At 46.8% G+C, this 15,104-nt stretch overlaps 1 protein-coding gene across 3 annotated transcripts in view; it reads right to left on the bottom strand.

The window, feature by feature from the left end:
• Positions 1-1,900: 1,900 nt before the first annotated feature.
• The window catches only part of LOC105291466 (pancreatic lipase-related protein 2-like), a 31,046-nt gene continuing 17,842 nt past the window's right edge, over positions 1,901-15,104 (bottom strand). The window contains exons 5-14 of one of the 3 annotated variants that reach the window (XM_011359256.1): positions 13,738-13,872; positions 12,956-13,067; positions 11,453-11,572; positions 10,843-10,962; positions 7,635-7,753; positions 7,051-7,180; positions 5,344-5,455; positions 4,307-4,458; positions 3,194-3,206; positions 1,901-1,964 (exon numbers count right to left, since the gene is read on the bottom strand). In XM_011359256.1, coding sequence (XP_011357558.1) covers positions 1,901-1,964; positions 3,194-3,206; positions 4,307-4,458; positions 5,344-5,455; positions 7,051-7,180; positions 7,635-7,753; positions 10,843-10,962; positions 11,453-11,572; positions 12,956-13,067; positions 13,738-13,872 — 1,077 coding nt within the window. Of the gene's footprint in view, positions 1,965-3,193; positions 3,207-4,290; positions 4,459-5,343; positions 5,456-7,050; positions 7,181-7,634; positions 7,754-10,842; positions 10,963-11,452; positions 11,573-12,955; positions 13,068-13,737; positions 13,873-15,104 lie in introns of all 3 variants that reach the window. The other 2 variants (XM_011359255.1, XM_011359254.1) reach the window with 2 other exon arrangements.

A 15,104-nucleotide genomic window follows, 5' to 3' on the forward strand; every position in this document is an offset into this window, starting at 1 on the left:
GATGTGAATGTCATATTGTTGCTTTTGTTTATACTTCCCCGATTACTAGTGAAGGCGAATCTCAAACATTTATCGTTCAGTTTCCTCTTTGTGCTTTGCCTGCTCATGTCCCTTTGTCCATTTTTCTATTGGGTTGTCCTTCCTTTCGTGTATTCTGAATACTAATCTTTTGTTGAGTCCACTTCGAATTCCTTTTCTGAGGCCGTGCTGGTCTTTAATCTTGGTTGTTGGTGTCTCTGTTACTTGTAAAGAGTAACTCAGGCCTGCCTGCCTTCCCGCTTCATTTATTGGCTGTTCGTCATGTGCCGGGCGCTGTATCAAGTGCTTGGCACTCTTTATCTTATTTGATTGTCACAGCCATTCTCTGCAGGAGGGCCATTATTATTCTCAGTTAAGTGTTGAGGTCAGGGAAGTGAAGTAGCCAACCCAGGTAGCACAGGTAGAAAGAGAGGAAGCTGGGATTCAATGCCAGCTTTGCCTCCCTGCAGAGACCTATATTACACTATGAGAATTAATAAGAGTAAAGATTATAACGTGTCATTAGAAACTCTTGGAAGGAAACACAGGGTTGGTTCTCAGCCCTGGCTGTCTACCCCCTGGGGAGTTTTTAAAAGACTGGTGCTGGGCCCCGCCCCAGAGATTCTGATTGTTCTAGGGGTCGTCCAGGACATGGGGCTTCCTGTGAAAGCTCCCCAGTCAATTCTGATACACAGCTGGGGCTGAGAACCTCTGTCTTATAATCTACAGTTTTATTGAGATCTAGGAAGTCTCAAAGGTCTCAGACAAAGACCTATTTTCCTGCACCAGGCCAAAATTTTAAATGCTGCCTCACACTTCAGGGAAAAGAATTTTAGAAAATACAAAGAAAAAAAAGAGAATGAAAGAAAAATACCAAGGTATTGCGCTCAAGCACTCCCGTTCCGCTATCAATTAGAGACGTCCCCGTAAAGGGAAAGGAAAGCTCTTTCTGCCTCATTTTCGGGATCTCGGTGGATGAATCACTTCCTTTAAGAACCAACCACTGCTGTCATGATGCCATTCATGGAATTGCTCAATGAAACTCCTTCTGGATTCTAAGAATTAAACAGTGAATGGTCCTACTCCAGCGCAACGGGCCAACCCTGCACCATTATCCCCTTACCCTGAAAATGACACCCTCTACCTGACACCAGCTTGTTTACGCACAAGGGAGTGGGAACAAGTAGGCAGATCAGCTGGGGGCTTGTGGGAGGCCGTGCTTGGGCAGGAGGCCAGGCTAGAAGGACCGCACTCCACATATATCATAAAAGGATATTAGGTGTGTGCATATTTGCAGTAGGAAAATTTGGGAGACCATCTACTTATATGTCCATCAGCAAAGACAACCATACCCATGCATTCCTCAGTGGACTCTGTAAAGCCCTATGAGGAATGAAGAAGCTTGTACCATTAGAGAATAATATCCACGTTATGGATAGGGCAAAAAGCTGGATAAGAATGGTGTGTATTGCGGGCTACCATTTGTGTGGGGGAAAAAAAAAACGGCAGAGGTGGGGCAAGAGTGTGAGATAGGTACACACATATGTATATGTAGATACACATATATGTATATATTCCTACCCTAGGATGGTAAAAGCTGGGTAGGCAGCACGTGAAAATAATGATGATCTTTTCAAATAGGACAGAACTTCATTGTCTAAGGAAGTAAAATACATTAGAACAAGCCATACGAAGTGCCCTCAGCGAGATGGTGGCCCAGTGGAAGGATCAGGCATTACCTGTAGCCAACTTGGCTCCAGTCCCAAAAAATAATCTCTGAAATGTGACTCCAGAAGATGGAGAATGTCAAACCAATACCTCAACAACAACCCGAGGACATTGAAAATTTATTGCCCCAAAGATACAAGAGAGTACCACATTTTTAACAAGGGTAAAGAGATTGGAAAACATCTTCTCGCACGGTGTCACTGCTACAAAAATTATACCTGTGGAGGAGAACATTTTCAGCATGAGGCTCGTTTAGCTTGTGGAACTGGGACCTCGATGAGTAAATAGCATTGAACCGACTGCCTGGAATTCAGATCTCTTTGAAAGGCTCTGCTCCTCCAGGCAGAGTCCAAGTGACTCTTTCTAAGCAAAACCACTCAAAGAACAGCCTCCTTTCCTGTGGCCTTTTAACAAGCTGGAATCAGCTGCATCAGACTAAATATATACAAAACCAAGGGGTCTCCCATGAGCCTGCAGCTTTAGGCCTGGCAATGACTTCAGGGCCCAGAGGTGCCCCCGCCTGCTCAGACGGGACTTTCCCCATCGAGTTAAGTTCCTGGAGGGTTTCTCACACGCTGCTTCTGGGAATGGAAAATGTGGCGGCCACTTTGGAAAACAGTCTGGCAGCTCTCCTAAAGCTTAAATATAGAGTTATCACGTAACCTAGCAATTCCGCTCCTAGGTACATACCCAAGAAGAATAAACATATATGTCCACCACAAACTTGTACATAAATGTTCATAGCAGCATTAATCATAATAGCACCAAAGGGGAAATAACCCAAATGTCCATCAATTGATAAATGCGTAAAACGTGTTACACTATGTAATAGAATATTATTTGGTAATAAAAAGGAATGCAGTCCTGATACATGCTACAACGTGGATGAACCTTGGAAACATGATGCTACGTGAAAGAACCAGTCAAAAGGACTGTATATTGTATGAAATGTTCAGAATAAGAACATCTATGGAGACAGAAAGTAGATTAGTGGTTGCCTAGGGCTGGAGAAAAGGGATCAGGGAATTAGTGGGTGATGGCTAATGGGTGTGGGGTTTCTTTTTTTCTAAGATTGACTGGGGTGATGATTGTACAACTCCGTCAATACTGAAAGTCATTGGATTGTACACTTTAAACGGGTGAATAAATGATACAGAAATGACATCTCACTAAAGATGGTGAAAGAAAAAGATCATGGAAGTATGTCACTCCTAAGAGGGTAACGCCTGGTCAGGTTGGGGCACTCAGCCATGAGATGCAGAGCACTCTGGCCTCCTCCTTTTCTAGTAGGCGTCTTTGGCTAAAAGAGGATGGTTGTCCAGACAGGCCTCCCTCAGGACTCAGCCTCAGAATGTAACTCCTTGACAAGGGAGCCCTTATGCAGGATGGAGACTTTGGTGTTTGGGATATACAGTATGTGAGCTGTACTGTACTTGAAAACAATAACTCCACCCCCACCCCTGCCTAAATACTATAAAATCCAGACAGTTCCACAGCGCATTCCACAGCCGGGTCCTAAGGATTCCTCAGCTCTACGTCTGGCTGTATGAGCTGGGTGGGCACAGTGGAAAGGGGACTTGAACTGGCCCTCAGAAGACTGGGGGCAAATCCTGGTTGTGTTTCACGCTCGAGTTCTACTCTTAAATATACAAAATAATGGCACCATCACAGTGACATCTGATCCTTCCAGTGACACGCCCAGGAATTAAGAATATTACCGTCAGGACAGTTAAGTCATGCAGCTGAGCAAAATCTTGGTATGTGTTTTTGAAAACATTTTGAAGTCCAGTATTCTTCCCTCTAGCTTCCCTATGTGGTTTTAGACAAGTTACATGACTCTATGAATCTCACTTTCTTCATCTTAAAATGAGAGCCATTGAAAGGTAATATCTAAGTTTTCTTCAGAGGCTAACGTCCTATTATTTTCTATTATTCTCTTTTAAGGTGGCATTCTTTCTCTCCATATTTTAAACACAGTCACATTCTCTTCCAACTCTTACCAAGCTAGATTCTACTGCCTGAGAAAGAGAACAGCTTGCCACTGTGAACTAGATCCCAATGCAGTCTATATTCCTCTCATGCCACAGACTCCAAACGAATCAATTTATATTAATAAATGCGTGCCACCTGAAATTAACTCAGAGCTTTCATGCAAGTACTGTCCAGGTCTATTCCTTATTGTTTCAGATAAAACAGTCTCATTATTTTCCTGTTTCTCGAATTTCTGCCTTACAACTGATGTCTTGGTCCTGCCAAGTTGAACTTGGCATAAGGAAAACAATATTTGATTTTTCAGAGTAAATCAGGTGGATAGGTGGAGAATTGAGATGAATAGTTGGGTAGATGAATGGCCGGATGGCTGGCTGGATAGATGGATAAGTGGATAGGTAAGTGGTTAAGTGGATGGACAGAAAGGGATGACTGAGTGGATGGGTAGATGGGTACAAAACGGGTGGGTAGGCATGTGTATGTATGTATGTGTGCACAGATAGATCAATAGGCAAATATAGGAAATAAGACTTAGATAGAATGAAAGATACGCACTCTGTCCCATCTTCACCACTTTGCACTGTGATGTGAGAAGCCCCCAGTTTGGGCCGGAAGAGATTTATCACGTGTTTATTCCAGAGGAACTTAACCTCCTGGATTTTTCCAACATTGAGGTCAACATCAATGACAAGCATATGACTTGCATCTGGTTTGAGGGATCCTCTGAAAACACAGACATAAAATGTTGTGTCAGTTGGATATATGAATACATAGGACAGTAGCAATCTCTTGTTTCTCCAGACAATGGCTGCTATTGTTGGTTTTTGGCAAATACCTCAAAAATGTCACACATGTCCAGGGGTGAAGAACACACCTTTAAAAAAAGATATTGGACTCTCGATTTCTACCGTCTTAGTTTGTTTCTAGAGAAAAGTCAAATATTTCGGGTGGCGTATTAACCCTATAAATTCACTGCAGGACTAATTAACGTAATGTCATGTTTAAAGATGCATATGGTTCGGCAGAAGTCATTTGTGAGGTCTCATATGTAGCATCGAAGTTGTCAGCAAACTTTAACATGAAAATTATGCAAAAGTTGGTGCAAAAAACAGAGTCTAATTTTACAGCATGCATGGTTAGGCATTCACTCGACTCATACATACCAAGCACCACATATGCCCAGCAAAAGCTAGGTGCTGAGGCTACCACAGCAAGAACAAGCTGGCCTCAGGCTTCACGTGTAGCCTGTGTCAGGGGACAGAGAGTATACACTGGAGGGGAATGAGTTGCCATGTAAATGTGCCTTGTCTAAGAAGAATTTGATATTCATAAAACCTACGTAGTCTAGAAGTAATGAGCGACATCCCAAAAGGAGTTAGCACGTTTCATTGTAAATAGCGAAGTTCATCCTCTCTGGGCTTCACTCTTCTTATATGTAAAATGGGGGTGACTTGAGCTAGATGCTGAGACTTCCTTCTGGCTCTGACATTCTAGGATTCAATGGTTCTGTATAATAGAGGGCTAGATTTATAAAACGGCGTATACCCAATCTTTCACGAACCATCTATTATGGAAGGTAGGGTCATTTCACTGTACTATCAAACTTACTTGAAAATTTCATATTGTTTTGAGTTTCCATTGCTTCCATACAAAGCGATCCTGATGGACCCACTCACTTTCTCTTTTCCAGCCAGGGTGACCGACACCCTATATCTCCAACCTGTCCAAAGAAATACAATCGGTTCCAAGTCATCTTGTTGAAAAAAAAAAAAAAAGACTCCATGGAAGCATTCTTGTTCCCAGCTCTGAATCCCCCATGGGTGCGAGGTAAGGGAAAATATGACCAATAGTTTCCTTCGATGAAGCTGGAGTCCCAGAAATTCAGATTCTCAGCGGGGGTGAGGGACTCAAGGGGAAGTAAATATTATAGTTTGGCACAGTCTCTTGCTTGGACAGCAATGCATGGGCTCTGATGGATGAAGGGAGGCCGGTTACTACAGCCCCGTGTCCTCGGTACATGCCACTACGCCAGAAAGGCTGCAGGGAGGCAGAGGTGTTTGTGGCTCCAACATTTGGGTGATTTGGGTAAATCACCTACTACTCTCTTTTTTGATACTGATTTTTTGCTCTTTTCACCTGCAGTGGACGGCACCCCATCTACCTGTCCTCAACCCAGATTCTTCCCTGAGGTAAGCAGTTTGGTCTCTATACTTAATCAAGTCCAGGGGTGATTTTGCCCCTTGGGGACATTTGGCACTGTCTGGAGACATTATTGACTGACACACCAGGTGAATGGACTGGGTGGGTGGAGCGCTACTGGCATCTAGTGTGTAGAAGCCATGGGTTTGCTAAATACTCCAGTGCGAAGGACCGCCCCTCTCGACAACGAATTATCCAGCTCCAAAATGTCAACGGAGCTGAGGTTGAGAAACCCAGATCTAGAGCTTTCTCTGAACATTTACACACATGTGCGCCCGCACGTATGTAAGAGATTTTAGGCTCCCCCCCACCCCCACCCCAGCCCCCTTCGGTAAATAGTATACAATGCTATTCTCTATCCTCTCCACCGATCCCTACCCCAGACTAATTCGTCACCCCTCTCTGTCCTGCCCTGCGTTCTGGAAGGCCGCCCCTACTGGGGATCCTTGCTGCTGGCTTTCTGGTGGGTTCTGCGTGGGAGAGCAGGAGGCAGGAATATGCATGTCAGACTTTCTAGATACTGCCAAGCTGTTATCTTTCATGGTCAGTATTGTGAGGATTACATGAACTACTGTGTGTAAAAAGTGTTTTGTAAAGTGCTACATAAATATTTTTTAAATTTAAAACTCCCTTGGAAAGTAACTGTTCTTCTATCTAGCTGCCATGTAATATTCCTTATTACAAGGGAATCTTGATGATTTTACTATCTCGTGCTTTTTAAATGGAAGCTGGGCAAAATAGTAACAAAAATGTAGTATGCGTGTGTGTGTGTGTGTGTGTGTGTGTGTATACAGGGGGACTTCTTGAGTTACAGTGACTTTGTCCCACTTTGCTCTCCCTCTTCTTCTGTTAATGGACCCAGCCTTCCTGCCACAGGAGTGGATGGACATGTGACTCGGCCTGGGCCGATCACTGGACTCAATCTACTGATCGGGATTATTAGCTAAAGGGGTGAAAGTGAAGCCCAAGACAAATGCCATTCTACTGTCCTTCTATCATAGCTTAAGCTGGTTGGAGTTGCGTTTCTGTCAGTTGCTACCAAGGCTCCTAACTAATAAGGTTGATATACCTTTTAAAATTATTTTCAACTTTTAAATGGGTAAAATGAAAACTTACGAGTAAAGTTACCACTCTCTCCTGTGTTCAGGAAAAACGTTAGTCCCATAGCACTGGTGTTCCCTCGAAACTGGTCAGCATAGTGCCCCATTTTGGGGCATCCTTCCTCTGGGCAAGGAAAACAGCTATTCTAGTGGGAAAAAAATGTGGGTAGTAGGCCTTTGACTCAAGCACTCACTCACTCATGCACTCAATTAATCAATTCATCTTCCTATCTATCATCCATCCATCCATCCATCCATCCATCCATCCATCCTTCATCTGGCCTCTCATCCACCTGCCCATCCTTCCATTCACCTATCCACCCTACCCTCCATCCATTGACCCATGCATACATGTATCTATTGGGAATTTTCCAGAATGAAAAGTTGAGTATCTAGGGAAGGCCCAGCACAGTCAGGTCTGTGCTGACCCCTCCTGCTGACCCTGCTCCCTGGAGGAAGAAGCCTCTGTGAGGCTCAGTATTTCCAGTACCTCCTCTCATTCGATGTAGAGTTACATTTCTGTTCTGTTCCAAGCCTCGGGGACAAAACCAACAACAGAGCTGCCACCAACATCTTTCCCGGGCCGCTGGTATGACTTACCTCCTGAAACTGGTTGTAGGAGGCACACGGGTAGCCCAGGAAGCCGTCGGGGTTGAGGATGCTGCTTGAGTAGTACTTGTAGCTCCTCAAGTGATTGCAAGCTGCAAAGTCTCGGGTGCCTGAGAAAGCAGAGGCCATGGCTGTTCACAGAGGCACTTCGCTTTTGAAGCCTGAACCATCCTGACTAAGTAAGGAAGCACCTCTACACTTCGCATGTAGACGTGGGCATTCCTGAACACCTTGGTCACAATTCAAACTTTCTGTCATCGATGTTGACTTACTTTGAGGCAAGTAAGAAATTTGGGGAATGGTTTAGTAATGGTGTTTGGCTAGAGTCACTTCCCTCTACCTCTCACTGTGGCCATTTGCTGGTGAGGGCCTCCTTAGGGCCTGGCAAGTGCTGGGGAGCGACAAGTGCTCACAAGCACGTTTGTCCAATCCTCCAGGGGCCAGGCATCTAACATAAATAGATGACGAGGGTTGGAGGCCTGGGGGTGGGGAACGAGAAACAAATACATATAGAAAGAGAGAGGAGAGGCGAGGAGAGGAGAGGAGAGAGGAGAAAGAGAAAATAGCAATAGCTTTGAAAGGGGATCTTACACAGATCGGCCAGTCATTGAATGTTAAAGGCCCAGATTGCTTGTCTTCTGATTTTTCATGAGAAGCCAGCATCTTGACTTTTACATGAAAATGCTTCCATACTTAAATGATAGCAGTTCAACCATTCTGAAACCAGTCACTGTGAAGGCCAATCACATGGCACTCTGAGTGGCATCCCACCTGAGGGCATCCCGCAGTTTGAGAACTCTAAACCATACTGGACAGGCCTTTCACTTAAACCAAGCTTTTCTGTGCCGACGGGCCCCAGGCCGAGAAACCCCACTCCTCACTATTCCAGGCACAAGGTAAGAGCAGTGGAGACCGAGATCACTGTGGCCTGTGGCCACTCTCTCACTGTATTTTATTGACCATCTTTTTCTTTAAACCAAAGTCTCCGTGTTTGCAAAATTGTTTTCTCATTTCTCTAGCTGCTTGGTATAAAACTTTCCATGGAGTGACCCACAGTGACCCCAGACATACCTGGGGACCATTTCTGGGGGGTCTGGGGAGCTTTATCAACCACCCATGGAGAACGGAACAGTCCCCTTTGTGCTGGGGGGATTAGCCTTCCACAGCCCCCAGCTCCGCCTGCCCCACCGCCCGGAGACTTCCAGCTGAAGCCGGTTCCCTGCCCTACGCCAATGCTCATTACCAGACAACACAACCTGTTTCAAACTTAATTGTTTCTTTCATCCAAAATTGCTGCCCAGGGATCCCATAATAGAGGAGCAAGAGGATTTAATTGTTCCTCAGTGCCCAGCGCCGGGGCGACCGGGAGCCCCACACAATAGCAGCACACTCCAGTGTGCAAGGGCTTGTTCACTCTAAATTGCCTCTTTAATTAAACCTGGGCTCCCTTCTATTATGTGTGCCCTGCTCGTCACTTCTGGGAGGGGGCAGCTCTCATTGTGACTCTGGTGTTCCTTCGGTGAGCAGGACAGCCGCATCTTCGCGGGGGTTACCTGATGCCAAGTGGAGAGGAGGTCAAAGGCTCCATTTACTGCACGTTGGCTGTTGCTTTATCGACTCTGTTCTTTCACAGTCAACACATAGAATATTAAAATGCCACAGAGGGTCGCTCAACTCAGTTTAACGGACTGTACTGAGTACTTGCTTTGGGCCAGGCCTTGAGCAGGGTGTTGGGGTATCTGGGATGCTCAGGACACAGTCTCTGGCCTCAGGGACCTCCCAGCTCAGAGACATAAACACTAAAATGAGATGATCACAGACTCAAAGCCTCCACCTTCAGTGAGAAGAGCGAAGCCTGGTCTTAGGGCTGGGGCAACAGGAATGGAGCAAAGGCCAGAACAAGGGCAGCTGACGGAGATGGTGCTTTAGGGGCACAGCCTCTGTCTCAGATAAATGGAGACACCCATGTGGACAAAAAGGGGCCACATACTAAACCCGACAAGCTCAGGGGAGGCCTGCATGGCCGGCCTTACAAACTCAGAGATCAGAAGTTACTACATAGGATGGTCGGAAAATAAAAATCCCTAACTACAAGCGGGTCATAGTGGGCAGTCACGTCCTAGGCCTCTGGCGTCCTCAGCAAAGGTCAGTCCTTATGGTAAGTGAGCCTGTCTCTTGTCTATGCCCATCTAAGATCACATAGCTTTGAAATGTCACAGTAATCTCCTTTTGCAGACCCCTCAGGGCACGACTTCTGGCACCAGCGCACAAGACCACGGAACCCTCATTACTATATTATTCCCCGCAAACCATCTCTGGGTGCTGTACATGTTAATTATGAAGTATCTTGTACTCGCCAGTGTAAAAGAAGTATGTATCTTTCTTTTCTATTCTTTATCCGATCCTAGAGATGCACGCTCCCCACTTTGCTTTCTTCTGCCCCCTTAATCTACCACCAACGGATTTCATGTAACCCTCCTTACCTCTCCTCCTTTGATTCTAATGCATAAAACAAGCTGCAAAACTACCATTCTCTGGAGCATTTTCTCAATCTGTTGAGATTTTGCTTCCCGGCAATTGTTGGCAGTTTGGTTCAAATAAACTCATACAAATTCTCTGCAGGTTTGGACATTTTTACATTGACACACGCATATCTCGTTCCCCTGGACCTTCAGGTCTCTGCCTCTACGCACGCGCTCCCCAAGCTCACAGAGCACATCCCACTGGTCTTCTCTCCAGCTCAGCCCCTTCTCAGTCCCAGTATCTGATAATAGCAAAGGGCAAGGAAGTCGAAGCCCTTCAAATCTTTGCTTATGCCCTCCAAGGAGCAAGAACTGAAGCCAGGCTAGGGTGGGGCAGAGCCAGAGCTGGGAGTTCACCGATGTGCCTGCCCAGCTTACGTCTCAGCATCCAAATATGGGTGGAGATGGTGCAGTCTGGGGCATGAGGTCGGGGCTTTGCAGCCAGAAATCATGCTTCAGTATAATTGGGCAAATTTTTGAACTCTTCTGACCCAGTTTCCTCAAGTGTAAAATGGGGCTCGTCAGAGTAACTCTCTCATGACATTGGTGTGAAAACGCCTGGGACAGACTGAGCACAGCGTAAGCGGTGACACATTCAGTACTATGAAGACGGACCACACATTCGGATTCCCCCCCAAGCAGAGCAGTCGCTGTCTTGCTTTTTCTAATTTACGTACCTTCCCATAGTCCGTTCACATCAACGATGGTTGAAAGGATATTTTTCTGACAGCCAGGCATTTGCTTTCCTCCGTTTGGATAGAAATCCAGATGGCCCACCTTTTGGCTCATTCCAAAACCTCAAACATTGGAAATAAAGGTAAGTGGTCCCAAAGTGAGGTTGTGGCCACACAACATGTTCAACTTGTTCCAACCGGAGCAAGAGCCTCCAGTGGAACAAACTATAAGCAACGCTTTGACAAAAGAAGTAAGAAAAATATTCAAAGATTAACTCTGAATTTCACAAGTACAGTCAAGCATCAATAGTAAATATATCCGACATTCTGAATATTAACAGACTAGGGAAGGGCACAGGGTTTGAAGACTGAGCAACAATCTTTCATGAGCTAGAGAAGTCTTTTTGGCCTATCTGGGGCCATAGGCTGATACCCCGGCACTGGACTGGCTGTTTATTTGTGATGCATCCATTTCAAGTGGTTGGTGCCCAAGCTTTTCCTGTGGTGATCATTTTGAATGCCATCCCTTCAGAAAGTGTGTGTGTGGTGGGGGAATACCTGGACCCACTGTCATCAGTCATAGCTGGTCATTGAGGTGGAGTAGGAAACTTACCTAGGAAAGGGACTATGGGAGCAGAGTCTGTGTGGATCACATCCACAAACGTGGCATCAGATGGGTCCAGCCGAACCTCCTCAGGTGTGCCCTGGAAGCATGGCTCTGCCGGATCCAGTCCTGAAAGGGGGGAAGTGAACAACGAGGCCATATTCTTAAACAAACCAGGATCTAAACCCTGTACCCACAAAAGCATGGGGATTCCTGAGCAAATGGCCCCATAGCCCGGTAGCCATGGTTTAGGGGAATATGGTTTCTGGTACGCTTGGGAGAGGCTGGAACAGAGAGGCTGCAAGTCCAAGGACATCCAGAAACGCCCAGGGCCTGGGTCCCTGGAGGATCTCGGTGGTGCCCTTGACCCCTCATCTCCCTTTTCCTTCTTTTCCTCTCGCGGGTTACTATTTGGCCACTGCTCTCCACCACTGCAAGCTCCTTGGCCTCAGCCAGCTGCCTTCAGTCCCAGAACCCCGCACTGTCTATTCCTCTGTGTTTTTGCTTATGCTGTCCCCAGGCTGTGGCTCACTTCCCCTCAATCTCCCCTAATCTAAAAATAGTTCCCCTCCGAGACCCGACTCAGACACCACCTCCTCGTGAAAAATTTAACCTCGCCTTTCTCAGTCCATTCCATACTAGTTGTATAGGATTATTTTGCATTTATCAATTCCGCTTTGAATTTTATTTGCCTGCTTTGTTGTCTGCCTCCTGGCGAGACTGCATTTCATTCCCTGAAGCGGGGGCTGTGCCTAGTTCATCTTCAAAGAGAAGCAGCGGGTGGTAGGAGCGTGGCACCCAGGACCCAGGGACCTGTATTCTAGCCCTGGTTCTATGCAAGGTCAAGTGACTGTCCCCCCTGAGCTTCAGTTTCCTCATCTGGAAAGTAGGATGAAGAACAACCTACCTTATGGGGTTATCGTGAGAAATCTCATGAAAAGATGTAAGAGAAAGGATTTTACAAGCTGAAAATTCTCCACTAACATGAACTATTATCCCCTATCCTTCGCCCTGGGCCACGGGGACATTCATTAAATGTCGAACTGTTCGCCCGAGTTACACACTGATTTGGCTGCACAAAATAAGTAGTTGTCTCTGTCTACGTCTTGTTTTGCCTAATCATTCGTTCATTCATTCATTCACTCACTCATCATTTGTTCGGTATTGACTGAGCTCCTCCTGTGGCAGGTCTCAGCTAGCCACTTTCATTTTCTGCCTGTGCCTGGCACAGCAAAGACAACAAATAAGTACTTGTGAAACTGATGAATCAATGTAAAAAATTTTACCTTTTTTTTGCTCAGCCATACTCTAGCAATAATAATCCTGAATTCGTGGGTTTAATGTCTTTACAATCATATATTTTCTAATACACATGAAAATATATGGGCGATTATTTTTTCATTTAAGTCGGTGCATCACCTAAAATCAGTTCCCGGAGAACCAGTAGGGGCGCCCTTGGCGGTGGGAAGTGCTTCCCCGCCGGAACCCAGACCCGACCCCCGCACCCCCTACCTGTGATCCTGCCCACGCGGCCCCCCAGCCTCCTGTCCGCTTCGGCGGCCGCGTGCGCGCCCAGGCTGTGGCCGATGAGCTGCACGTTCTCGAGGCTGTAGCCCAGCTCAGTCTGCGGAAGGATGGCGCGTCAGGTCCCCCAGGCAGGGGCGGGGAGTGGGGATGGACCCCGGAGGCACAACGCGGGCTCCAAGACCGCCTAGGACAACGCGATCGTGCGTCCCGGCGGTCACATTCCCCGAGTCCCGCGGGCTGGTTGGTGCGCGGGCCAACAGTGCTGACCAGCGGCCACCCTGTCAACTGCAGGCCGCCTTAGCCGGGACTGGTGTGAGCAGCCTGCTGCCATTCACGCCCCACCGCGGGCCTCCCTCTCCTCATCCCTGGCAGGGCCTGGGCTTGAATAGACCTTGCAGAAGGGGCCTTCCCTCACGGGCTGTCTGAGAATGAAGACTCATCTTTTGGGCTGAGAACTGCTGGGCAGCACAGCCTGCTCTCAAATTTCCAGAACAGCCTGCAAGGAAGGCTAATTTCAAAAGGGGGAAACTGAGGCTCAAATAAGTTAATTTGCCCAAGGCGTCACAGCTGGGGATCTTCAGGACACTGCGGGAGGGAGGAAGGTTGCAGCTTCGTCTTAGAAAAGGCCTGTCGCGGGCTGCCAGGCTTCCAGGCCTTACTGCTGCCCACAGGTCCCCAGGCCACCTCTGCCTCTGAGTGCACCAGGGTGCTTGCCTGTCCCTCTCTCTGCCTCCTCCCGACAGGATGTGGCCCAGGCAGGGTTTTACCCACAGTCCTTGTAGCAAGAAAGCTATCTCCGCTCCCACAACCCGAATGTTGTGGACGGCTTGTGTGTATTGCACCCGGGCCCCACGTCTCCAATCTACACAAATGCAATTCACTTGTTCCACTTTAAACATTTTCTGGGGAAGAAAAACAAGAGGGAGGAACCAACTTATTAGCAAGCACGGGCTGCATACTCCGGAGACAGGAATTCCCAGCCGTCAAGCATCTAGTTTGTGTCAGAGCTTTCATACTCCTCCCATTTGTCCTAATCCTCTCTGTGAACTGGGTATGGACACTGATATGGCCACTGAGGCCTGGAATGGAGTAAATGACTTGTCTAAGGTCTCACAGATGGTTATGGACTCAGCCAGGGCAAAAAGATCACTTACTAGATCAGAGTTTAGCAAACTGAGGGCCAAATCCACCTGCTTTTATAAATAAAGTTTTATTGGAACACAGCCATGTCCATTTGTTTACATATTGTCTGTCTCTGCTTTTAAGCTGCAACAGAGTTGAGTTGAAACCATATAGCTCCAAAATACTAGAATATTTACTACCTGGTCATTTATAGGAAAAGTTTGCTGACCCTTGTACTAGACACAGGGAAGTTGCTTTTATGTTCCCGGCAATGCATAGGTGGGAGATATAAGGTATTGAGGGACAAATTTAATAAGATACAATTTAGACTGAGGGAGGCTACAACTCTCCCAAATACATGCACCTTTTATATTATGTGGTATGACCACAGTCTACTGCCCATGCACAGATACTGGTCCCCTGAGAGGGAAAAGTACATGTCAGAAAGGGTCACTCCATATCTTGTGTCCCTGTTGGCATGCCCTGGACTGCACCTTGGGCTGAGGTGGGGACAAGTTAGCAGGAGGCCAGGGCATCATGATGGACCACATCCCCCCGACTCTCCCAGCTCCAGGCCCACACAGCCTTCTTCTGGGACCCCAACCTAAAAAGAGCAGAGAACCCTTGGGCGGAAGCTGCTTGAGGTTTGTCTGAGTGCAGACTAAGCTACGAGCAGTGCCCATGGCTACCTCTCACAGGTGAATCTGTGGAGCCATGAATTGTGGTGTCTCGTGACAGAAGACCTGGTTTTGCCTTTCACCTCTGGATCTAACTTTGGGCAAGTATTGAACTTCTTTGTGCCTTCGTTTCCCCACTATAAAATGGGAACAATAACTATATCTTCCTTGCAATATTTCTGGGGGGATTAAAGGGGCAGACTGTGACACGATTATCACAGTGCCAGGTTCGGGAAATGGTTGTTACGAATACTAACTCATCACTAATATTCGTGATAAAGTAGAGCAGTGCTGTCCAATGATGTGATCACTAGTACATGGGGCTATTTATAAAT

This window comes from Pteropus vampyrus, unplaced genomic scaffold, assembly GCF_000151845.1.
Source record: "Pteropus vampyrus isolate Shadow unplaced genomic scaffold, Pvam_2.0 Scaffold46, whole genome shotgun sequence".
Lineage (NCBI taxonomy): Eukaryota > Metazoa > Chordata > Mammalia > Chiroptera > Pteropodidae > Pteropus > Pteropus vampyrus.